The sequence below is a fragment of the Platalea leucorodia genome (assembly GCF_965183815.1).
Source record: "Platalea leucorodia genome assembly, chromosome: 15".
NCBI lineage: Eukaryota > Metazoa > Chordata > Aves > Pelecaniformes > Threskiornithidae > Platalea > Platalea leucorodia.
This window is the reverse complement of record NC_138837.1, coordinates 3,562,154-3,587,541: the sequence shown is the minus strand read 5'-3', so window position 1 is coordinate 3,587,541 and position 25,388 is coordinate 3,562,154. Positions and strand designations below refer to the sequence as shown.

General features: G+C 41.2%; 1 protein-coding gene across 5 annotated transcripts in view; it reads left to right on the top strand.

Moving 5' to 3' along the window:
- SEC16A (SEC16 homolog A, endoplasmic reticulum export factor) overlaps nt 1–25,388 on the top strand; it is a 32,132-nt gene continuing 6,744 nt past the window's right edge. For 2 of the 5 annotated variants that reach the window (XM_082327823.1, XM_082327821.1), the window contains exons 1-24: nt 1–207; nt 4,366–8,247; nt 8,834–8,979; nt 12,061–12,146; nt 13,119–13,254; nt 14,050–14,248; nt 15,391–15,568; nt 16,347–16,489; nt 17,354–17,415; nt 17,673–17,811; nt 18,067–18,309; nt 18,686–18,783; nt 19,487–19,568; nt 19,761–19,878; nt 20,121–20,232; nt 20,531–20,636; nt 21,126–21,266; nt 21,360–21,473; nt 22,144–22,348; nt 22,540–22,788; nt 23,488–23,576; nt 24,558–24,605; nt 24,785–24,943; nt 25,189–25,266. In XM_082327823.1, the coding sequence (XP_082183949.1) occupies nt 4,441–8,247; nt 8,834–8,979; nt 12,061–12,146; nt 13,119–13,254; nt 14,050–14,248; nt 15,391–15,568; nt 16,347–16,489; nt 17,354–17,415; nt 17,673–17,811; nt 18,067–18,309; nt 18,686–18,783; nt 19,487–19,568; nt 19,761–19,878; nt 20,121–20,232; nt 20,531–20,636; nt 21,126–21,266; nt 21,360–21,473; nt 22,144–22,348; nt 22,540–22,788; nt 23,488–23,576; nt 24,558–24,605; nt 24,785–24,943; nt 25,189–25,266 (6,738 nt within the window). In that variant the 5' untranslated portion in view covers nt 1–207; nt 4,366–4,440. The remainder of the gene's footprint in view (nt 208–4,365; nt 8,248–8,833; nt 8,980–12,060; nt 12,147–13,118; nt 13,255–14,049; nt 14,249–15,390; nt 15,569–16,346; nt 16,490–17,353; nt 17,416–17,672; nt 17,812–18,066; nt 18,310–18,685; nt 18,784–19,486; nt 19,569–19,760; nt 19,879–20,120; nt 20,233–20,530; nt 20,637–21,125; nt 21,267–21,359; nt 21,474–22,143; nt 22,349–22,539; nt 22,789–23,487; nt 23,577–24,557; nt 24,606–24,784; nt 24,944–25,188; nt 25,267–25,388) is intronic. The other 3 variants (XM_082327825.1, XM_082327824.1, XM_082327822.1) reach the window with 3 other exon arrangements.

Here is a 25,388-nt window from a genome sequence, read left to right as displayed (position 1 = left end):
AACACAAACAAGCGTGCGCAGCGCCCGGCCCCGCACGCGCCGTGGCGTCATCGCGCGACGCGGCGTGACGCGCCGTGACACGTCGGCGGACGGCGGCGGAACTCTCAGCCGGATGTTCCAAGATGGCGGCGGAGGGGGCCGGTGCTGCGGCCGTGAGGGGGGGCGGCGCCCGCTGCTGAGGGGCCTCGGTCGGCGGGGGGCTGCCAGGTACGGCGGGGCCGGGCCGGGCGCTGCCGCGGGGCGAGGGGCGGCGGAGGGAAGGGCCGGGGGCAGCCGGGGGGCTGGGGGGGGTCTCGGGCGGGCTGCGTGAGGAGCGCAGGGCCTGAGGCGCGGGCCCCGGGGCTGGCGGCGGCCGGTGCCCCCCCGCTCTGCGCGGCTGGAGCTGCCCGGCGCCGCCGTGCCTCGGCGCGGGTGGGCCTCGGGGCGGTGGCACCCGGCTGTCGCAACGCAGGGAGGCGGCGGGTCGCCGGCGGTCCCGGGACTCGGCCCCCGGTCCCGGTCGGGGCAGGCTGTGGTGCCGCGAGGAGGGGCGAAGCGCTGCCGAGGCCGCTTTCCCGCAGGATTGGGGTGCTTCTGGGGCGCCCCGAGTGCCGCGGCGGGGCGGGCGCCCACGCCGAAGGCGCTCCGAGTAATGTTTTGTGGGGCGGGGGAGAGAAAAAGAGATCCTGCGATCAGAACTATCGCCCGACGCTCGTTATGATGTATTTCGTTTGAGGAGACACGATACTTCTTGCAACTCGGGGTTGTTTTTGTCAAGTGTCATAGGTCTGCGCTTTATTGGAGTAGCAACTGGTGCTGACTCAGTAGTTGAGTTGCCTCAAAGTGCTCAGGACCTGCTGGTGTGATGGACTGGTAGTCAGTCTCCTCTGCAGAATAAATGGGAATGTTTCATGCTGCTGCTGTCTGTGAATCATATTAAGCTCTGTGCTTTTGATTCCCAAAGAGCTCTTTTCGCTGGATAACATTTGCAACCGTGGTTGCCGTTTATGAGACAGCCGGTAGGAAGCTCTCAGCCATACTAAAGGTGTAGAATGTGTTCAGTCTGAGCGTCATCCACATGTGTGCAGATGTGCAGCTGCCTACGTAGAAAAAAAATCTGAAAAACTAGTGTCCCAGATACTGATTTTTAAAGCTGCAAATCTAATTTTCCAACTATTCTTGTCTTTGAGATTGCTGCAGGGTTTTTATTAATTTTATTCCTGTTGTTAGGAATCTGTGTATGTGAACATGTTATTTATTGTTTGGTATGTACACGTGTGCATGCAAACACGTGTATACGTACAGGCATACATGAGAATTAATATTAGTACTCTGTAACCTGCTTTGTGGGCATACTTGTTTAAGAGTAATTTATTTAGCTTATGTCCCCTGGAGATAGGATTAAATTAATTTCCCCCAAAGAAATTACTCTTTCATGCAGATAAATTTTCACAGAGGAGTTTAAAACTAATCATGGCTATAGAGCTTGTCAGGTGAGATTTGTCGATGGCCGTGTCTAGAGGGTAGTTTTAACTTTTTTTTTTTTTTCTCTTTGGTAACATTTTCTTGGCATGTTTGGGAACACCACCTGCAATTGTTATTTCTGGTGACTAATGTTTAGCAGGCTGCTCTGCATTATCTATGAATAAACCTGCTGAAAGTTAAGAATTTCCAAACTAGATAAAGCAGAGATGGATTGCTCCTAACTTACATAGTTACTTCTCATTTATAAATTTCTTAAAATCAGCATTTCTGTTAATACTGGATTGGGGGCAGGGAGGGTCAGTATCACCGAGTTGATATCTTCTGTTTAAATTACCTGACACGGGCGCGTTCGTTTTATTTGGACTTAATTCTTCAAATCTTGCATGCTTTTACTACTGTGTGCGGTCTGTTAATATTAACTTTCCTTCTGTAAGGAATCCGATACCCTCATATTGAACTTCTGTAATGCAACATTGGAGATGTTGTTACAGGAATGGCAAGGCAGCGCTTTAAAGTAGAACTCTACACTTATTTTAATTAGCTGGTTAGTGGTACTGGTTGTTACAAAAGTGTGGTAAAGTATTAGAATTTTTTTCTTTGTGTACATCTGATAAGACACTGGAAGGAGTGAAGTCCACATTAGAAATTTGGAAGTGGGTATTTAAGTTGTAAAAACAATTGGCTTTTGTCCTCACCTGTATTTCAGAAACAACTTTTCTATTAAGAACAGAACTGTTAGGCGGATACGAGCATTTTCTTCAGTTAAGTTAGTGCTTTCCAGGAGGTAACTGTCTGGCAGATGTTTTAATTAGCTTATTTTCCTCCCTGCTTTGCAGTATGTTGCATAAAAACAGGAGTTTATTCGGAGAGGAAGGAGTTCTTGCAATTAGGTTAATAGAGTAAAGAACATGATGAAAAATAAATGGGGATGTCCCGAAAACCCCGGGGTTTCTTAAGCATGTGGAAACTGAGGTGGGTGTTCGGGCAGGGTTTCCTGGTAACGTGGTTGGCAGTAAGCATGGCCAGCTGGAAAACCTCCGCCTCGGTATCATAGTAGGAGAAAAGATTGCAAAGCACTAAAACCTTTTTGTGAGTATTCCTTGATAGGAATTCAACAGGCAGCTGTGTTTTAAAAAGAATGTTGAAGACAAACGCAAGTAATGCATGAAACTAATGAAAGTGTTCTGTTTCTTACTTTTCTGTTGAAGTCAGTTTCAGGTCTTCTTTCCCATTTTAACAAAACAAATTTTAACAAATTTACAAAGTCTTAACTTAAGATATTGCTATGAAACATATGAATATGGGGAGAGGAATTGAGAGGCTGTTGACTGGTACTTCAGGCCCTCTGAAAGAGGGACCTGGATTATACATAGGACTGTTGGATTCTGCAGTGATGAGTAGAAGAGATTTTTCCCTAGGCTAAGTTGTACTGATGTCCGAAAAGGTCTGTATAGATCATGGTGTGGTTCTGGTCAGTATGCTTTTTATTGGAATTTTTTAGTTATAAATCTTTATGGTCTTTAGTTATAAATCTTTTATAATTATGCAGTATTCACTCAATAGGTATTTTTATTAACCAGAAGTGTTTTGCATTTGAACTTCTTTATAGCCATTAAAATTTTGGCTTGATTACAAACGTCTGACTTTTTTGGCTTCCCATTTTATTACTCTAACTAAGATGCTGAATCTTAAAAACAAACAAACAAAAAACCCAAGAAACCAAAACCAACTAAAAATTGCACAGCTTTTGTCTGTCTTCTATAAACAGAAGTGTATCTGGTATGAAACAATTGCCCTGGGTACTTTACATGATACAAACTATATTTGTTGTGTACTGTTAGAAAACAAGACTATGGTGTTGCTAAAGCTTCACTGAGCTGAACTGGAGAAGTACTGAAGAAGAACTCTAGTTTTGTCAGCTTCCCTCCTCCCCAGATTGTTAAGGGGTGATAAAATTGAAAAATACATGTTCTTGGTTAATTTACTGAACTTCCTGTGTACCAAATTCCTAACTGGGATTGTTTGGAGTTCTTGCTGGCAGAGTTGGAATACTGTGCCTGTCCTTTCCACCCTGAAATATAGCTATCACTGATACCGTGCCAAAGTCCCACTAGTGTTAGAGAGAGAACATTGATTAATTAATAGGTGGGAGGTGTTGATTGTCTTTTATATTCTCAAATGCAGTTTTACTATTATGCAGCATTCACCTAGAAGAAAGAATATTTGTGATGAAAACCCAGTTGCCTTTCTCAAAATAAATAACACCACTATCCTACACAATGTTTTCTTTATTAAACAAAAATGGCCTGTGTTCTGTTGAGGGGAATATCATCTGATGAATTCTTTCTGGAGATGCTTGCTTCTCATCTTACCTGTAAAAAGGTCCATTCACATTGAGCAACAGTGCAACAGAGCTGAAGATCGTCTCGAACATAATTAGAGTTAGATTATAATTTCTCCACTCTTTATAATTAAATGAGCCATAGTACTTGCAGGTTCTCTTGTAGGCTGACTGCTGCTGTGTCTTGTCTATGATGCATACTTCTGCTTAAAACACATTTGGGGAACTGTAACAGTGTAATACCATTGGTGCTTTAACAGTCTGAGACTTTAACATTTCTACAGGACCAAACTGTGTTTAATTACTCTTACTTGGAACTATTTGTTAATATGGTTGTTAAATAACGTGCATTGTTACCACACAGCATTAAACTTCATTAATACTGGACTTGGATTTAGAAATAAAATGTTATGTGTAAATTTCTTATGCGTTCTGGAGAAGAGAGAGATATTTTCCACTTCAAGTTCTTTGAGTAATTTTGTTTCTAAAATAAAAATTGCTTAAGTGCTGCATGTATTGTGAGAAAGGAAACTGACTTGTCGTCTGTTTTGCCTTAACAGGGCGGAAGAAGGAGTCTGTCTGCGGCATCCACTACAAGTTTGTCGTCTAGCATCTGACCCTGCTAGAAGGCCATCATGCAGCAGCCTCCACAGACTGTTCCAGCAGGAGCGGCAGCTCCACCTCCTGCAGGCATTGCTCGGAACATGTACTGGAGAAACAGCTCGCTCAGTAAACGAGCAAATGCAACAGCTGCCCCAGTGCAGCCTGTGACAGACCCTTTTGCATTTGGCAGACAAACTCCACAGGGTTCCCCTTTAGATAATCCCTCCAAGGGCAATGCATTCGTTATGCAAAGTTCTTCCCCAGTGGTGTTTCCGCAGCCAGCCGTTATGCATACTTCGCCATCGCGTGCAGGGGACAATCCTCATGGACCGCATACGTCTTTATCAGCTCCCGTATCTCAACCAGGAATAAATGCCAGTACGTTTTCTAATGTTCCGATTCCTTCGCCGTCCCCAGGGTATGGTATAAATAGCACTACAGAAGTGCACCCAAATGCAGATCTTGGACTCCATGGGCCTGCAGTACCATTGCATTATAATACAGGAGCAGCAGTTGAAAATTCATTCAGTGTGCATCCTGGAATGGTGTCTGCATCAAACAAACCTGGAGGTAGACAAGATGTTAGTAGAGATCCAAATGATGTTCCTTCAGGACCCAATGCAACAGCGCTCTTCCCTCCACCTCCTCAGCAGCCTGCGTCTCAGTGGAGGCCTGTTCAAGGTAACCTGCAGTCTCCAGTTCGAAATTTTGTGCCCTATCCTGATCCGTCTTCTCAGATTGATGCTCATAACATTTCTCAGTCTTCTGTTAGCACTTCTCATCCTCCTCCACAGACAAATTTACAGCAGGGTCCTGTACACCAAGGTATTCCACAAAATATCATGCAAGCGCCTTTATCTGTTGGTTCTGAAAAGAATGGGAAAAATGGCTCTGCAAATAGCAGTCATCACATGAACAGCATCCAACCTGGAAACGTGTTTAGGCAGAACGCAGAAATGACTAACACTTGGTTAAGTCAACCATACCAGGAACAGTTTTACCCCCAGCCACCATTGCAAGACTTCAGTTTCGTCGCTCCTACAACTCAGGAAAATAACCCCCAGAACCAGTCTGCAGATATGTCTGAAACATCAAATAGACATATTCCCACAGATCGAGATTCGGGAACTCTCTCCATGTTTTTCAAAGGGGATGAGGCAGAAAATGAAGAAATACTTTCATCTGAAAAAAATTACATAGTTGAGAAAACAGAGTTTGATGCTTGTCAGCCAAATTCGGCATCCTTGTATCACCAGCCAATGCATCCTCAGCGGGTTGCAGCTAATGTTCTCTGTCAGGCGCAGATTGGTACAGGTTCAGCCAATGAGATGGTACAAAAAGGAATGGATGTCCAGAACTTTCCTAAAATTGTAAGTCAGCAGGAGGCACAGGCCGCTAAGCACTCTATGTTTGTTAGTGACGACAAGGCACGTATAGGTGACGCCCCTGGGAATGGCGGGTCACAGTATGAAAATGTTGAGAACCTGGAGTGCATTCAGAATCAAGAAGTGCTGCCAAGTGAACCACAGAACATCAGTGCTTCATCCCCTGCTGCTGGTCCTGATCTGTACCGATATGGATCCTTTCCAGGTCAGATGCTTCCGAAGAATGCTGTTGTGAGCCATGCTGAAGGAGGACCAAATTTGGAGGCACCTGATTCATTACCTCATCCTGTCCGACCAGACAGTGTCTCTTCAAACTATAGCAACATTAGCCATAGGAGCGCTTCTAGCTCAGCAAGACCTCAAGAGCAAGTTGGTACGTTTATTCAGCAAGAAAGTGGGAAGCCTGATGACGAATCATCTGCTAGCTTCTTTAAACAGATTGACTCCTCTCCTTTGGGAGGCGATTCAAGTGAGCTAAACCTGGGCAAGAACTACCATGGCAATCTATCCCAGCCTCCAACTCCAAGTCCTCCTAAGCCTACGGGAGTATTTCAGACAAGTGCAAATAGTTCTTTTGAACCTGTGAGGTCCCACGGAGTTGGTATAAAACCTGCAGAGATTGACCAAGCAAAGATGGTGGTTGAATTAAGAGAGAACCACTCAAACCAAAAGAATATGAAGAAGAATACAGCTGTGCCGGCTGCGTCCCCAGGCAATCTTGAACAGCCACCAGATAATCTGGAAACTATTTTCATGCCTCAGGTACACGCACTGCCTCTTGGAGTCCCTGGTGAAGCTGGAAATATGTTGCACTCTGGACCTGTTATGGAAAACATACAATCAGTATCTGAGAGAAGGTCCTCCACAAGAGCTCAGGGAGCAGTTAAGAAGTGTGATAGCCCAGCAACAACTTTATGGGCTCATAATGAGTTACCTAATTTTGGGGGAAATGTTCTTCTAGCTCCTGCTGCTCCTGCAGTGTACGTACCTGCCAAACAAACTGTAGAAGTCATTCAGCCGCCAGAAGAAGGCCTGTCTAATCAGCAGCCAAGTAAACCAGGGACTATTGCTGTGCAGCTTTCCCAAGATGGAAATATAGCTTCTGAAAATCTTGAGAATCCTCCCAAAATGGGAGAAGAGGAGGCACTTCAGTCCCAGGCAAGTTCTGGTTATGCAAGTTTGTTGTCTTCTCCACCTACAGAGTCTTTGCAAAATCAGCCTATCCTGATTGCTCAGCCTAATCAAAGCTATAACTTGGCTCAGCCAATTAATTTTTCTATTTCTCTATCTAATCAGCTAAGCAGCAATGAAAACAATCAGCCAATGAAGGACTCTGGGGTTGGGGACAAGCCTGCAATGGGTCCCCAAACGTCACATGCTGGTGGGATCGTTTCTGGGGAAAACGTGCCGTTACCTGTGATGCAAGCTGGATCTCTATTAGTTAATGCACTTCCAAATACTAATCTGTTAAAGCATAATTTATTACAAAGCCCTGTTAATTCCTCTGATGCTGCTTCTAATCAGCCTGCAAACTTGCTTATGAAAACTCCGCTTAATTTGGCTCCAGAAGGGCAAAAGAATGTTAATATGGAAGGTTTTGTTCCAGAACTTGTTAGCAAGCCAGGATCTAGCTCATCCGTTTCTCCTGGGACGAATCTCCCCAGTGGAAGTGCAAGTGCACTAGTCCCCCCTGTTAATTCTGTAGTACAGGCTAATAATTCTGCAAATCATTCAAATAGCAAAGAAGAAGCTGCTGGAGTGCTCGACTTCACAGTGTCACGGACGTTGGAGAAAAGCAGTGCAAGTAATTCCGTACAGGTGCATAATCAGTCACTTTCTGGTGGTCCAGCATATCCTCAACAGTCAGCTGGTAGTGCTGGTCAGGTGGGTCCTGAGATGCATGACAAACAACATTTCTATCAACAGGTGACAAAAGATGTACAGCACCAGGCTGTATCAGACAGAGCTGTACAGGGAGCATTGCCATCTCGACCACAAATGCCAGCAGCTCAAATGCAGCAACCAACATCTGGGCAGTCCTCTGTTCCTTCAAACTACCAGATCGCCGCAGGGACTAAAGCCACGCAGGCATCGCAGCAGCGTGAGAACCAGATGCTGAGTAACCATCCTCAACCTGTGGGTCCCCAAGAGGCAAGTTCAGTGCAGCTGACAACAAGGTACGATCAGACGAGTCCTGAGAAGCAAGCAGCGTCTGGACAGCCATCAGGTGCTCCAACTTCCACAGCCCCTTCTGCCACCACCAGTCAGTCAGTCATGCCAAATGTGCAACAAGACCTGCAGCGTCCACCCCTGCCTCAGACTCCTCAGGATGCCTTTGGTCCTCCCCAGAACCCTTACTACTACTACAGACATCCTTACGATGCTTACCAGCCTCCGTATCCGCCACCTTATCCTCCTGCAGACCCCAGAACAGCAGCTCATCTTTATTACATGGTAAATTTTTATTTTTCCCTTCCTTCTCCCTCAGTATGTATTAGTAATTTTTTATCTTTGAATTATGAGTTTAAACAGTTGTGTCATGATCAACGTTCAGTATAACGTTCATGTTAAGTATTTAATTGTAGGGAAAATCCAGGTAGCAGGATCAAAACTTACATTACAAAGATTATAAACACTTAAAGCAACTGCTAATACCAATTCTAGTTGGCACAGATGTTAGCTGATAGCAATTTATTTGCTTCTTTGGAAAAAGTTGGCAGTTATAACTGTCTTAGCTGCCCAGGTGTTCAGATTTGGTTCCCATCTGCTGCCTGAATTATTGACAGTTTAACAAAGTGGCCAGCATAGTGGCTGAACTGCCTTTAGTCCAGACGTAATGTTTTGGGGTTTTTTTTAAGTTTAGAATAGTAATTGACTTGAATATAACTTGCCACAACAGGTATCGAAAGCTATACTGTAATTATTGATCTGCGTCTCTTCACGTATCACAGTTGTGGTGTGTATGGCGATTTGTTTGTTTTTAAAGGTTTATCCTTGGAGGTGGGAAGCCTCTGACCTTACATGTCAATCTCTTTTCTAGGAGGATACCTACGGACAGTATGACCCACGGTACAGACACTACGATAGCACCAGCACTGCTTATATGGAGCCTGGGAGCTATCGGTATTCTGAGCCTGAACGTCCTAGTTCCAGAGCAAGTCACTGCTCTGACAGGCCTTCTTCTAGGTATGCAACTCCTGAGTTGAGTAAAGGTCTGGTATACCCTGAAGCAGTGAGTGTAATGATGCCTGTTGAAGTTTTATAGCATAAGCTGCAGTGAGGAAGTTGAAAGGCTCATTGTGTGCCGCTGTAGGAGCGGACCGTATCAAATGCCACGTCTGAAAAAGATATGATTCCACAGTCTTTTCTGTCGCTAAAGCCTTATTATTCCTTTCATCCAGTTCTCTGGGTGGTTGTTGGTGTTTCTGCCAGGCAGGAGTCGCTGCGGTGGGCTCGGTGCTGAGGTTGGCTCTTTCACATGCGCTGTGAACGAGCAGTGTAGGCTGTGGGTTTGTTAATCAATACTAGTTTAGTTTCTGGCTAGTACTTCAGCAGTGGCCCCTACCTCTGTTAATAAATGGCACTTTTGTACATTGGTCTGGGATTTGCCTTGCAAGCGTAGCAGTACATGTGGCCCACTGATTTACGGTGTTTCAGATGTTCAGAAGAGAGAGATGGTGAATCAAGTGAAAACATCCTGGTGCTGCGTCAGGTTAATTTGTCTGATGATTACTTCAGCTGTGTGGATAAGCTTTCTCACAAAATTCCCAAACTGTGGTCCACGTAGCAAAGGTGCTGTGTGGGCCTGTTTCACCCACTGACTTCACTACAGGTTTTGATGCAGGTAGCACATGAATTAGGAAAATTTAAAAGCCTGGGTCTGTCTGATTATATGAAATAAAAAAATCTGAGAGGGAAACAATGTGTTCAGATGCTACTGGCAAATATTAAATAAAAAGCAGAAATGAGATCTCTAGTACTTCTCAAGCAAGAAGCAGCAAATTACCTTCCAGGGATTACTGCTTTCTGATGGTTATTGCATAAGTGATTGGTATGAACTTTAAGTTAATGACAAAATGTTACTGTTGCCTTATCTCGTGGGTGGGTTTGCAGGTTTCCAAGAGAGAACCCCAGTTATCTGTCTGGAAATGATGAAACCCTTTGTAGTATTTGCCTGTTGTTGTTGGCATTTCACTCACGGAGCAGTCTCCAAATTAAAAACATAACATTTTGCTTACCACCTCTAGAAGATTATAGGAGGTGTATCGAGGAGTACAAAGCAATGGCTGTAGCTGCATGTGATAACTTTTATCATCATCTTAAGTGAATCTAAGTGCACCGTGAGATATTGTGATGAGATGATAACCTCTGGCAGCACTTCCTGATGTGTACTCTTATGTACTATTTTTATAAGACGTTGAAATTCCTGTAGGTGGCTTTGGGCAGATCAAAGCCTGTTACGAGTAGCTCTGTCAGTGTTGATGTGTGACGTGACAGTGCAGTCGGCTGTGGACTGGGGTATGGTACTGCAGGGCAGCAGAGCCTAAGAGCGGCAAAGTCAGTGTGATAGCGTGTCTGAAACTTGCCCTTAATGTACCGGTACTGATGACGCAGCTTTGTAAACTCTGTTTGGGGAGGGGAGGAGAATGACATCTTTCTGAAGGAGACTGGGAAGATTGGTTGGGTGGATAAACCTGATCTGATAAGATCAAATCTCCTCCTCTGCAGAGGTAGGTGCTGTGTTAGCAAACCTCCCCCACGTTCCAGGGAGGAGCATCGCTTGACTTGCTTGGCGCTTTGGAGTTTGCACTATCAGTTGTATGATCAGTTGTAGGGAGCATGAAAGTTCCTGTCATTCCAAACTGGCATTAAATGTCTTGACCTCTGCTGCATGTATGTCTACATATGTGTGTTTGTGAGTCTATACACATGTATATACATGTGTAGATATAAACATACATGTATATACATACACATATATGCACATGTATATACATAGATGTGTACGTACATATATGTAGACACACTACATTTTTGAGCTAACGTTCATCTTCTAGCTTTTTTCAGAAATTGTGGGATGGTGTCCTAAAAATGTCATGTAATAAAGGCTCATGATTTTTCACATAATGGCCACGCTTTTCTTTTTCCATCAGAAGTATTCTAATTATCTTTTATGTATGCACTGACTCTTACTTTGATGTGTTGGTTTTAGTCACGTTCTTGTGCTTGTTCTGTTCATTTGGACAATCTGTATTCTAACATGGGCTCTGTAAATGACTATTTTCTTGTATTCAGTCCTCTCTTGTTTGCTCAAATGAAAAACAAGCCTTTCTACACGCTATTGTCCATCCAAGCCTGTTGAGAAGGGTAATAACCTAGAAGGTGCCTGGAATTAGTTGTGTAGTGATGTGCTGTGTTACAATTGCATCTCAATGCTATCTCATTTACTCACTGAAGTAGTAAATGTAAGGATGTGCTAACACTCAAAACATTGCTGCGTCTACTGAAAAGCTGAGATTGAGAAACAGACTGAGTGCAGAATGAAAACAAAGCACTGGGATTACAGTAGTGCTAGCCCTGCAATGTTAGTATTCTGCGTGCTTGCCAGCCACAGAGTGGCACCAGCTCCAAGTCGAACAAGGTGATACAGCACTGAGTTCTTTGGCCAGGTACCCAAAGAAAGGTGTAGTGCCTTTTAGCTTGGTTTCTTTTCTGACTCTGTTTAACGCTGGTGACATACACCGCAATGGCAGCCCCAGAAGCTGAAACCCTCTGTTCAGAATTACCTATGCGAGTGCTAGTTCATGGCCTGACCCATTTTCATGACCTCTTCTCCACACCGTAGTCCTCTTTCCATCACCATAAGGTGTATAACAACACACTGTTAAAGTTGAGGGAGCAATTATTTCATTAATTGTTAAATTACTGACTTCTCTGTTGAGACAGTTCATAGGGTGCTAATTGTAGCAGTAGTTTGTGTGATTAATTGTCTGTAAGCAATTAAACTTATCACCAAAGCAGTTTACAAAAATCACTAAATTATTGTATAGTAAGGGCTGCCAGCTTTTTATCGCACACAACAATTTAGTGATGTGTTGGTTTGTAAAGTCTTAATTTTATGATTCCTTGATTTCCTCTAAGTGCTTTATTTTAAATATGAAACTCTACCTAATCAGTCGTGGCGTATAGTTCTTCATATCTCCTGCTGGCTTTAGAAGAGATTGAAGGAGGAATAATAACTTCTTATACCTGTACGCTTTCTTTCAGGCAAGGGTATACTGAAGATTATTATACAAAAAGTGGATGGAATGATTATTATCCAGGCTACTACCCAAACTCATATGATTATGGAGGTAAGGTGTCAGAATGAACTCTGAATTTTTCTATAGAAAATTGCACGTTTAAACAAAAATTTATGGGGAAGAGGAACTTTTAAGATCAGAGAATTATTATATTTTTCCATATTAATAAAACTGATATCCTTTCCACAACAAGCAAGAATAAAGTTGTCCTTGTTGCAAATTGATCTTTGAGCCTACTTCAGTTCTGAATACGTGCCATCCTTCCTGTATGTTTCTTATTCGATAGAAGTAGTAAATAGAAAATAAATTAAGGTTTTTTTTTTCTTCACTGCGAGCCTTCAATTTGCCTTTCCATTGTGAAAGCACACCATTGTAAGTCTACAAAATAGTTTTCTTCAGTGTGTTGCAAGCCTGTCATTCACTGGGGTGTATCCTTGGTGTGTAACCCTCAGACAGACTTCTAAAGTAAATTTTAGGTGGGTTTAAACAGAAACGGACTCGTGACTAGAATTGGGTTTTGTCCCTAATTGTCTGAATGCTCACAGAGATGTACTGGCATTGGTAATCTGAAGATAATTGCTTGTGTAGTGCCTGGGAGGATTTTAAGCAACATCTGTCCCCATCCTGAGACATTTAGCATGACCGTCTGAAGACTGATCACAAAGATTCTGTCAATAGTTGTTGAGTTATTATCATGTTATGATCGAGTTTTAAAGTTGTTAGAAAAGATCTACCTGTCTGATCGTAAACACTGTCCTTTCAAGAGTATCTAGCTGACTATAATAACCATGTTTCTCTGAAAGGTGTGAAATTGATTTTTTTTTTTTTAGGGTTTTGTTTTGGTTTTTAAAAAAAAAAAAAAACAAAAATGAGTGGACATGTTTATCTAGCTTTAAGTACATTATTTTGGTTTTGCTATATGCTTCAGGACCAAATCAGCATGTAATTAAAGAGAAAGGAATAGAAAAAAGGTTGCGGGCAACAACTTCCAATACCTAAACCATTTCTGTTTATTTTCCAAAGATCCAAGTCGCTGGGAACGTTACTCATCAGCATACGACCCCAGATACAGAGATCCTAGAAGTTATGATCAGAGGTATTGGTATGATGCTGAACAAAACCCTTACCAGAAGAGAGAAGCGTATCCATATGGCAACAGGTTTGTCCGTTTGATCCATGTTCTCTCAATGCTCTTTCCAGACCTAGGGCAGCACGGGGCCTAGGTGCTGATGACGATCAGAGAACTAGAGTGTATGGCTGAGTGAAGGCAGAGAATCTGGTATTGATTTCTTCAGGGCTGAGTCCCCCATAGTCAAATGTGTCACCAGAAAATTAAGTTATGGCAGTAAGTATTAAGGCAAAGGCTGAGGCTTTGTTCGTGCGCTAACAGAAATACTACTTTATTTGCTGAAGATCTGCCCCAAAGCCTTGAGAATTTACGATCTGTTGTGACAGTTGTATCGGGTGTCAGAATTTCAGGGTGTTGTGCAGCTTTGTAAGTCAGATCCTCTCAATATTCTCTAGGAATGCAGATGCATCCTGTAACAGACTATTGAAGTGCAGTATTACACATATTTCACAGGTATATGTTGCTAGTCCTTTCTGTAGCTTTAACACAGGTCATTGAGGGAAACGAGATGAGCTGTCACGTCGCTCTTAAGAAAAGGATTTGAGGCAGTAGGACTTGTTTTCAGATCGGGTGAACATTCTGTAGGTTTTCCTGGAACAGACTCTGAGTATGATGTTGGTCTTGATCTTGAATATTCTGGATGAACTTCTTGAAGAAATGTCAGTTTGTGTATGGTAATAAAAACCTCAATCTAAGAAATAATCTGAAAACCCCTTCTGAAGTTAGGTACAGTTTTCTTCTTGATGGGTACGCAGTGAAGGGACTTCCCTCAGGGATATGGGTGGCTATGTTCATTTTTGCTTTGTATGTTTCTTTGTTCTTCAGACATGATCGATATGAAGATAACTGGAGATACGATCCCCGTTTTACTGGAAGTTTTGACGACGAATCTGAACCCCACAGAGATCCTTATGGTGATGAATTTGATAGGCGCAGTGTCCACAGTGAGCATTCTGGTCATAGTCTCCGTAGCTCCCGCAGTGTTCACAGTCGCCAGAGTAGTTTCAGCTCTCGCTCTCAACAAGTGAGTTTCAAACGGTCACATCAGGTATTCTTTCGGCTGAGTCAGGTCTTTCTGTATGTTAGGGGTGGGTGGAACATTAGAAATATGGAAATATTTCTGGGTTTAGCTTGGGGAGTATGTATTTTGAAAACTTTCATTCTGTAAGTTAAGGCTGGTTTGTAATATAGTTTTGAATGTAATATTTATCACAGTTGTCAAGAGAACTTTAACCAAAATCGGCACTCAGCTGTGCAAGTTGCCACACACACAGAGAAATGGAAAATTTCCTCTACTGAATCCATTTGCTATTTGTGTTTGTCCTTACTGTGCTTGGCTGTAGCTGATAATGTGCCTGGCTTTCAGTGTTATGTTGTTTTTCTCATCACAAGCATGAATGCTGTTACTGAACTTGGGATGTTAAAAGGCTAACTCCATGTTTGTATGATGCTATTTTGACTTTAAAAGCAAAAACCAAATCTAACTGATCACTCATCTACTTATGCCGTAAGTACAAATACCTGAAAAACACAGAGAATATTTGGGTAATTTTTGAGGTACAGTCTTTGCTAGTGGAACGTGTCATTTTAGCTGTAGTCTTATGTGTTGGTTCATCATGTTTCTTGAAAGTTTAGATGGTTTTCCAGTCTGAACTCCAATCCATTTAGTAATATTGGAAGTAGTATTGGAGATCATTTAGGCATTAATCTTGAGGCACCTGAAGTCATTCAGGCATTCATCAGGCTTAATCAGTTGAGATTTTCTGTCAAAGTGTTACAGCAGAGGTGAACATTGATTCTGATCCATAGTTGCTGATAAAGCAACACTTGAACCTGTAACTCATTCTGTAATGTTGGTATTCACATAAGCAGGTAGACATTCTGTCGTGAGAGAACTGAACGTACTTGGATGTGAACAGATCAAATGATAGTAAAACACGAAGGGAGAACACTAAGATATATTAATTATCTTCTGTAACCTATTGCTGTAGGTGTCTTAGAGGGTGGCTTTCTCAAATGCAGTGATGTAGCAAGCCTGGTTTATGAACAGCACAAAGAATTGAAGCTGGGGGGGGAATGCTTCCCGTCTTGAGTCATGCTTGTAGCATTGCTTGCTTTGTGTAACTTCACGCTCTCTGCTAACAATTACTAATATGATCTATTTAGAGCCAGCTGTATAGAAGTAATCATGATCTAACGGCTAATACGTATGAAACTACTGCGCAGGCAGTGTCGCTCCACACAGATTATCCATATGGCGGATATGCTGCTAACTTTGATGGACAACAGCCTTTTACAGAGTATGGCTACCCGACTGAAACTGGATGGTCAGCTGTAGAACAAGGTATTGGCACCATTGGGGAAGGAGGAGGGAAGGCACTGTGCTTGTGAGGTTGTCTGCCAGTAGTAGTTTGCACTTAAGTTACTATTTGTAGTGTATGAGATGCCTTTCATATATTCGTTGAGCCTGTTAACAGGAAAAAAAAATACTGGTTTACAATGTATGTACACATGAACAAAGTTTTGTTTCCTTTTCAGTGTAAGGATAACTTGCTTGCTGAAACCTGGGTGTGTCACAGAACAGTAGTAGCTAGACAGCATTTGCTATTAAATTCTGCGTACTTCCATTTGTAAATGTCTTTTTAGATAGATTTTTAACTACGCTGCCTGTGCTTCGTGGGGAATGATTAAAGTTTAAGTTAAACTTCAGATTTTTCCATAATTTTTTCTTACCCTTCTCGTGTGAACAAAACACTGTTTCTCTGGAAAAGCTTTTCCAGAATATATTGAAGTATATCGTTAGCTCTTTGAAGACATGTCGTATTTGTACAGAGACCGCAGAAATGTGTCTGATACAAACAATCAAAGCCCCTGCATTGAAAAAATAAGTGGATTTTAAAGTTCTGTAATCTAGCTTTGTTCTTGTTGTTGCAAATCTTCAGAAGATCTTTGGGACTATAATGGAACTGATGAATTGTTGCTTATGAAGTTTAGCTAAATTGAATGGCAGGGTTTTTTCCACTAGTACTGCAGGATTACTGAATTGGATAAATACATCAGCAAGTTTACTTAGTTGCAAAACGGGTTACTTGTTCTTATTTTATCTTTTCTTCCCATTTCAGCACCTTTAAGGCCCTCAACACCTGAGAAATTTTCAGTGCCTCATATCTGTACTAGGTTTGGTCCTGGGGGCTTCCTAATAAAGGTGCTGCCCAACCTGCCTTCAGAAGGACAGCCAGCTCTGGTTGAAATACACAGTATGGAGGTAAAGTTTGAAAGAAAAAAGGGAGGTGGTGGAATACAGGTCTTTCTTTTGGAAGGGGAGTAGGGAACTTGGATCTATAGCTCCCTGACCTTTTTTTATATGCCAACGCATGTATATTTATATTCATCTGTTTGGGCTGTAATTGTAAGTAAAACAGAAGTTTTAAAAATTATTTTCTTCTGAGAGGTGATGTAATCATGATCAGATCATCCAGCTCCTTACAGTTTTGTTGAGGTAAAATCCTTACCTCCTAGAAGGGCTGGAGATGGGTTGGTTGGTTTCTAATGTATTGCTGTTGATAGAGACAACGTTGTCCTTGTACATTCTCTGCAGGGTTAAGGACTGCTTGTATCTAGATGGACTGGGGATTAAATATCATGGGTATATTTTCATTCTTCTGGTGCTGCTACAAAGAAATGCAGTACTCAAGTCATGTAACGTATGTGGAAGGACGGGCTTACATGATGAGGGTAGAATTCATTGGTAAAATATCATTAGAAGGGAGCAGAATTGTACACAAGTACTAGAACAGCATCAGGAAAATTATTTGACTTGGCAGTGTTAGGTTTACGGTTGGACTCGATGATCTTAAAGGTCTTTTTCCACCCTACGTGATCCTATGATTCTGTTCTATGATTAAGGAGATGTGAGGAAGGTTTTTGTATTTTGCTACAGAATGACTTCCATGTAAAGTAGATTTCATCATTTATTATCCTTGTGCATGTTGCAAGTCACCATACGTAGTTTGTTTAAGAGCAATAGGCTTGATTATACTACGGGTTATGTTCAGGTCTGGGGTTTTTATTGTTAAAAAACAAAATTCATAGTTACAAGAATTTCTTATGGTTTATATTTGTGTTTTAGACTATGTTACAACATTCTCCAGAACAAGAAGAGATGAGAGCATTTCCTGGTCCTCTTGCTAAGTATGTTCTTACAGATTTCAGCAATAACTTCCATGCATTCAGAATTAATTTCTTCATCGAACTTTTAATTGTCTGCAAGTCACAGGATTTAAACTGACTTAAAATACTTGTGGCTTTCACCTGCTTAAATAATACCTGAGCTTTAAATTTGTTCCTTATCCTAATCACGATGATGATCTGAATGTTTATTGATCTTAATGTTATTATGATCTTAATGTCTCTTTAAAAACTTTTCTCCCTTTTTTTTTTCCCCCCAGGGATGACACCCATAAAGTGGATGTTATTAATTTTGCACAAAATAAAGCTACACAGTGCTTTAAGAACGAAAATTTAATTGACAAAGAATCTGCAAGTCTGCTGTGGGACTTCATTGTACTGTTGTGCAGGCAGAATGGGGTATGTCTCACTGCTTGAATTTTTATCTATCCTAAAATATTTTATACACAAAATGGTATTTATGTAAAAGACAGTAATACCTGTATAGTGACTTATCTTGGAATAGTTCACAGATTGATGGAACAGGTAAACTGGTCAGTTGTCCTCAGGGGCTCAGGGGTGCTGATATTCACACGTTGTTGAAGTGGCAAATAAAATGAAGGCAATGTTGAAATAATGGATTTTTTTATTTTTGTTTTTTCTCTACATGTATAGACTGTTGTGGGAACAGACTTGGCTGAACTTTTGCTCCGAGATCATAAAACAGTGTGGCTTCCTGGGAAGTCCCCTAATGAGGCAAATCTGATTGATTTCACTAATGAGGCTTTGGAACAAGTGGAAGAGGAATCTGGTGAAGCCCAGCTCTCGTTTCTCACTGACAGTCTTATAACCACGATTGACAGTATTGAGAAAGAGACAGAGAGATTCAGAGAGTTGCTGCTTTATGGCCGCAAGAAGGTGAATGCTTATACTGTTGTTCCAAATACTGCATGTGTCTTATTTTGTTTACTTACTTTTCACAAATCTTAAAGCTCTAGGCATTAGTTAAAATCATTTTTGCAACTTGCAGTGCATATAATATTTCATGGTGCTACACCACGCTGATATGGAAGAACGTTATGCCCTACAGTTTATATCGTAAACCAAAATTAGATTGATGTGTTAGCATTTGATCTAAACAAATGTTTTTTTTCATTCAGTCAACAAACCTTTTTTTCATTCAGTCACAAAGTACTACTGTAAAATAGTCACAAACTACTACTGTAAAATGGTCATTGTTTATCTGAGTGGTATGTTAAGGTATTCCCAGGAAACCAATTTCTGTATTAATTAGGATGCCTTGGAGTCTGCCATGAAGCATGGTTTATGGGGTCATGCTCTGCTACTTGCCAGCAAAATGGACAGCAGAACACATGCAAGAGTTATGACCAGGTACTGTTTTGCTTGTTGATTAGTAAAATATGGCTACCTATTCTGCTAACGAGGTAGAGACTTGGTGCTCAGAAACCTTAATGTCAAAATCATGAGTTATCCTTAGTAGCTCATGGAAGAATTATGCTCTAATTTTACCTGTATATTCAGTTGTCATCTGTTACTTTTTATTCTGGGGCCTTCTGGCCATAAAGCTAAACCTGAGAAGTTATTCTGCGCCACTCATTCCATTTAAGGGGTATTTGAACAGTGTCATCTGTGGGCTTGCTTGACAGGCTTTGAAAAAACTGTGCAAAAACCCAGCTGTCAGCTTTGTTAAAGCCATGTAACTCTGTCCTACCCTTCATTCTCCTTGCCTGAAAGAAGCAGCTGTGTTCCTGCATGCTTTGTCTGTAGACAGAAAACCTTTCTCTTGGCTTTCTCAGCTTGTGAAATCATGTACTCAGTCTAGTCAGCTGGCAAGGGGAGAATCCTGAGGTTTTTCCTAGCTTGGACTGACCTATGTCAGAGGGGCAGATCCAGTTAACTAATAATGTTTTGCTTTTGAACATTATCCACTGGGCAATTGCTTATTCAGTGTAGTATTTTCAAACAGCACTTCCTTCTCTTAAACTAAACTAGATTAACTGCCAGACTGTTCAAGTACATTTTAAGTGCTTACCCTGTATTTGTGTTTTGTTTTTTCTCTGTAATGTCTCTGTAGATTTGCCAACAGTCTCCCAATTAATGACCCTCTGCAGACTGTTTACCAGCTCATGTCTGGAAGGATGCCAGCTGCATCCACGGTAAGATTCAAGCGTGAGCTGCAGTTGAGACTAAAGAGGTACTACAGTGAGTAGTGTAGTTCACAACAGTAATCTTCCTGTGTGCTTTTCCTAGAATTGTCAGATAAGTTGTTTTAGTCCTTTTTAGGTTGAAACACTTACCCATGCAGAGCTCCAGCCACTGATTTGACTAAGTAATTCTTCTAATTTTAGTGCTGTGGAGATGAGAAGTGGGGAGACTGGAGGCCTCATCTAGCAATGGTGTTATCCAACTTGACCAATAATGTGGACTTGGAATCCAGGACCATTGCTACCATGGGAGACACTCTTGGTAACTCTTGGGGAACAAACAGGGTGATGACTGGAGGAAAAGCTTTCTGAAAGCTTTAATTACTCAGCTTATTTTTTTGAAAACAAGCAATTGCTGTGTAAAATGTAAAGTGGAACAGTTTTATATGGGCATGTCTCTATTGTGAAGGTATTTGAATGCAAAGCCAAAACAATACGGGACATTGAACTACAGCGTGCCAACAAGAAGAAATATCCTGAGTTCTGTCACTTATTTCTCTACAGCTTCTAAAGGCCTGCTGGATGCTGCTCATTTTTGTTACCTTATGGCCCAAGTTGGTTTTGGAGTTTACACAAGGAAGACAACAAAGCTTGTCCTAATTGGATCAAATCATAGGTTTGTTTTCCTTTTTTTTTTTTTTTTTTTTTTTTTTAAAACACGACTTCTTAAGTGCAAAAATGAAAGCTTAATGGCTTGAGAGACTGAGTTGCGCTGCGCCCCTTATCATCACAAGCCACAGCTGGTTTTTGAGATAACTATTTGATGCCATGCCCTTGTTTGAGGAGTAGAAGTTATTGATATTGTGTGTCTAATAGAGCTATGTTTCTGACTTTATTTCTGATTGTCTTTATTTATTGTCAGCGTATATAATCTCAATGTTAAATAATATTTTTCCTCTCTTATTCCCGAATAGCTTGCCATTTTTTAAGTTTGCCACCAATGAAGCCATTCAAAGAACAGAAGCCTATGAATATGCACAGTCACTAGGAACTCAGCCTGGCTGCTTGCCCAATTTCCAGGTGATGAAGAGCTGTTTCTTTTTTTTTATCATTTTTTTTGTATTTTGGCAGATGTTATGTGAGGTTTTAATCTCTCATGTGCTGTATTCAGCATAGCAAATATTTTATCTGTTGTAACATGAAATATTCGTGGATAACATAGTGCAAGATAGCTTTTTTCCTGTTGTCACTTAAATCTCCTTTTCATGTTTTTCATCTGTGCATTCTGAACTTCTGAATTTTAAATTTTGTTGTTATCGTAGCTATATTCCAAAGGAAAAATCCAGCAGAATGCGTTGGCACTAGCTGTAGACAAATAGGTAACTTCCATTGGATACGTTGGGTGGAAGAGGATAATTGAATGCTTTTCCCCTATTTTTTTTTTCCCTGCCTAATGTAGATGTGATAATGGGATATTTGAGCTTTCAACTGAAATGACAGACTGCCTTTCATTTCGTACTTAAGTATGTTCCGATCACTTGATTTATTTCACCTGCTTGCATTCCATAGGTTTTCAAATTCATCTATGCTTGCCGACTAGCTGAAATGGGACTTGCTGCTCAGGCTTTCCATTATTGTGAAGTGATTTCCAGAACTGTCCTTAAAGATCCACATTACTATTCACCTGTACTTATTGGCCAGCTAATCCAGGTAACATAAGGTGGTGGTAAGGTGGTAAGCTATGGCTACAGTTGCCTTTTGTTGGCTGGTTAACTTAAACTTTGCAACGATTCCTTTCTCTAGATGTCATCACAGCTACGCCTGTTTGACCCACAGATAAAAGAAAAACCAGAACAGGAATCTTTTATTGAACCTTCATGGTTAGTAAGGCTTCGACATGTGGATGGACAGATCAAGGTACAGAATGTACTTTTCAACACAAAGTATTCTCTTTTAAAGATTAGTGTAAATCAAATTTGTTAAATGGTTTTGTTTATACTGCTAATTACAGAAATATACGAAGTGACCTTATGATATATTCATGTCATAAAGTGCAGGTGTTATGATTTAAACCGAGTGGATTTACCACACTTTAGTGCCCTGAGATTCAATACAGAATAGTCAAAGGGTGGTGTACATTATATGAGACAAGCTTTTCTTAGTACTGTAATGCAAGGAGAATTGCAAGGCTCATTAGGTTGCAATAACTCCTGCTGTAAGCAGAGAATCTGCTTGACAGGAAAAAAGTTGTGTGTCAGTTAGTATAGCTAGATTGTAACAGAGTGGAAATGATTACCGTTTATTTAAAGAGATCTGTTAGAAATTTGAACCTTGAGCTAATTAACTAAGCTTCCATTTAAAAAAACAAACAAACAAAAAACCCAAAAAAAACAGAAGCAAACAAAAAAATGTTTTGATTTAAATGTTTTGGTTGAACTTGGCCTGCAAATGGCTGACAACTCATTTTTTGACTAAATCCTAAAAAAAACTGTGTGCTGTTTTCACTCTTAAGATTTCCTTTGTTATGTGTTCCCTTGGTTATGAACTTTGTCTGGTACAGTTAATAAGATCTTGCTTTTTTGTGCAGGAAGGTGCAATAGCTTATAACACAGACAGATCCACCCCAGCACCGTATGCGTGTAGTACGCCAAGCTCTGAATTAGACCATGCTAGTCAATGTGATGGAGCAGGAGTTGGCCGTGACATGGGTCCAGGTGCTGAAAATGCATTGTTAGCCTCCTTATTACCCAATATGGCTCAACAGATGCAAAGCGTGCAGCTGATGCCTTCAGGTTAGTGTTTCATATCATTCTTCATGACAGAGAGAAAATAAGTGTTTCAGGTGTCTGATATAAGAAACCACTTGAGGGTGGTAGAAACAGTGAGATTTCACTTCTGCATAGTATCATTTTATTCATAGGGTAAAAGGTTCACACACTGGAATTTCTGTTTAGTTATAACTCTTAACTTTTTTGTGCTGCAGTACCTCAGGCTGTCCTTGATGGGTCAGCCGGTATGATTCCTCCTGGTGACCAGGAAGCTGTCCGAAGTGTCCCTTTCTATTCAGTGGCTCCTCAGCCCATTGGTCCAGGACCTGGATTTGCACCTCCAGGATTTTCAAACCCGTATGGAACTGAACCGTCACCACTGTATTTAGGGTCAGCATTACCACCAGGAGGGCCACCGCAAGAAATTGAACCACGGTCAGAAGAGCAGACAAACCTGGAAACAGGTCTGGGATCTTAGTAAACAGCTTTCCTTCCTTATAAGGGGAATGAAGTATTTTGGGGAAAAATGCAAAATATCTCAATATTTAGAAAACAGTAAGTCAAGTCTTGGGTAATGAAATTAACACCACCATGTAATGGTACAGAAACATCTGTGGAAGGTTACGGTGTTCATTGTCCTTATTTGGCTTAGTTTAAAAGAGAGGTCAGACTCACAGATTATGGTTCGGACCCTAACAGGTAATCACTGAGTGCACTGGGACTGGCAGTTCTGTTTGCAGGGTCTGTGATGGGAGCCTCAGGGGTTTCTGCCTCTGCCCGTCAGCTTCTAGGACCCAGATAAGTTTTAATTCTGTGACAGCAGAACCTGACACGTGTGAAGGCAGGCAGATGCAAGTTTGGCAGAGATGTGTTAGAGATGTGAAGAACCTTAAACTGCCCCATGCTGATGGCTGCATCCCTCAGCCTGTTCTGACCTGTGTTTAGAACAAACGTAATACCCTGCAGGAGGGGGAAAAAAAAAAATCACAGTAACTGCAGTTCGCATTCTTTAAAAGACCAGATTCTTTCTAGCACAAAATTCATAACTAGTGAAAACTTTTGCCTTAAAAGTATTTTTGTGGTGTTTGGAGGCTTTTTGGGCTGGTTGTTGTTGTTGTTGTTGTGTTTCCCCCCTGCTAACATCATGTAATTTTTTTCTTAAGGAGTGCAGAGAACTGCGCCGGAGCCTCCTTCACAAAACACTTTCCCTGAACAGAGAGAGGAGGATTTCTATGGCAGGATGGCTAACATGGTATCTTTATTTCATACATCTCTTCATCAAGTGTCAACTGCATTGCAGATATTTGCAAACACAAGAGTGTATTGGGAGTCCATCTTGCTTTTCAGCAAGACTTGAAGCTTAGTTTTTCTTAATTTTCTTCTCTAAAAAGAATTTTTTTTTTAAAAAGGGGGAGGAGGGATACCAGGGTATTGTCCAAAGAGTTTAGTTTATTTTTCTCTGCCCTGCCTTCCTCTCCCATCTCCCAGAATGATTCTTCATAGCCAGAAAACTTGTGGCATACATCAGCAAGTGAGGCAAGCAGGCCCTAAAGAACAGTTCTGTGACTGAGTTTTAAAAGCACAATATTGAGTACCACTTGGTCACAGGCGGAAACGCAGAAGGTGTTTTATCAAAATCCCAACCCCCTTTTTTAAATATATATATTATTTTAACTGTTTAAATATCACTGAAGTTGGTATCTCCTTGGAAGTTAGTTTAGTCTCCTGAAGTGACAATTGTTTGAAAGAATTAATATAAACATTTTTAATAGGGATACATTTGGCAACTGATAAAGGATGGGGAGACGTTTTAATTAGAAGTTAACCATACTTGTAGAAAAAAGTGGGTTTTTTTATTATTATTTTTTATTTTTTTTTAATGCTTGAGTTGCTATACGGCCATTAGAAGAATAACCTAATGTTGGAGGGCAAAAAAATGCAGCAACCACTCCTTCGTGCAGCATTTTTTTATCTTTCTTCTTGTGGGCTGGTTAGCCTGCACAGCAGTGCCCTGATTTAACTCTTTTTAATGCACCAGTTACATGGTAGTGCAATTACTTGGCCAGACTTCAGCTCTTTCTCTGCACCTCCTACATGTCAGAGAAGATAGAAGTACCCAAATAACCAGCTTGAATATCTTGAATTGTGTGGGAATTCTTGATAAACAGTGAATGTTGTGTCAGATATTTAGCTGCTTGCTTATTAAGCATGTCCTGGCTTTGTATCTAACCAGGCACCAGGACGAAGATCCAGATCTGCATCTCAGTCTTCAGCACATATGGTATGCCACGAGCAGGCTGTTTCTTTCACTAAATCTTCATTGTTGTTTATGTTTATTTTTACATGCTTTTGTATCTCTTCCTATTACTAACTAAAGAAGGAATTTGTTTAGCAAAATGAAATGTAATCCATCACTCCAGCAGTGACAGCTTTGTGCTTTCCTGTATATTTGTAATACAGGGCTATGGGCGAAGATCACGAACAACTTCAGAGTCCTCTGCTCATTCTGTGGGACGAGAGAGATCCAACTCTGCAGCAAAACAGCCCTCTCCTTCTCCCTCTGCTCCTGTGGGGAAAGAGACTAAAAAAGAAATAAAAAAGGAGGCAGCACCTAGAAAGGTAAACTTTCTAAGAAAGGTAGCTGTAGCCAGAGGAGATCTGTTGGTATATGTGGTAACTCCTGGTCTGGGGTAGAGATTTATAGGACGTCCTGTCTAAACTGTTTCTTTCTGTTTGTTAGGTGCAACTTTGGGCTCAGAGTTGAAGTCCCTAACAGAAAGTGAATTGTTGCATGAATATTTCTTTTAATCTGCCTGTAAAGACAGTGTTGAGAGAATTAACTGAATAGATTCATTTATTTTTAGACTGGTGCAACCTGGTTTCGCTGGCTGATGGGAAAAGGAAAGAATGAAGCTCACCTTCCAGATGACAAGAACAAATCAGTAAGGCCCCTAAATCACAAAAAACTTTATACATTGTAATGTGTTCAAAGTGTTTTCCTGGATGACAGATGAACAATGTTTTTACAAGTAAAGAAAAGTGTGTAAAACTTTCAAGATTATGC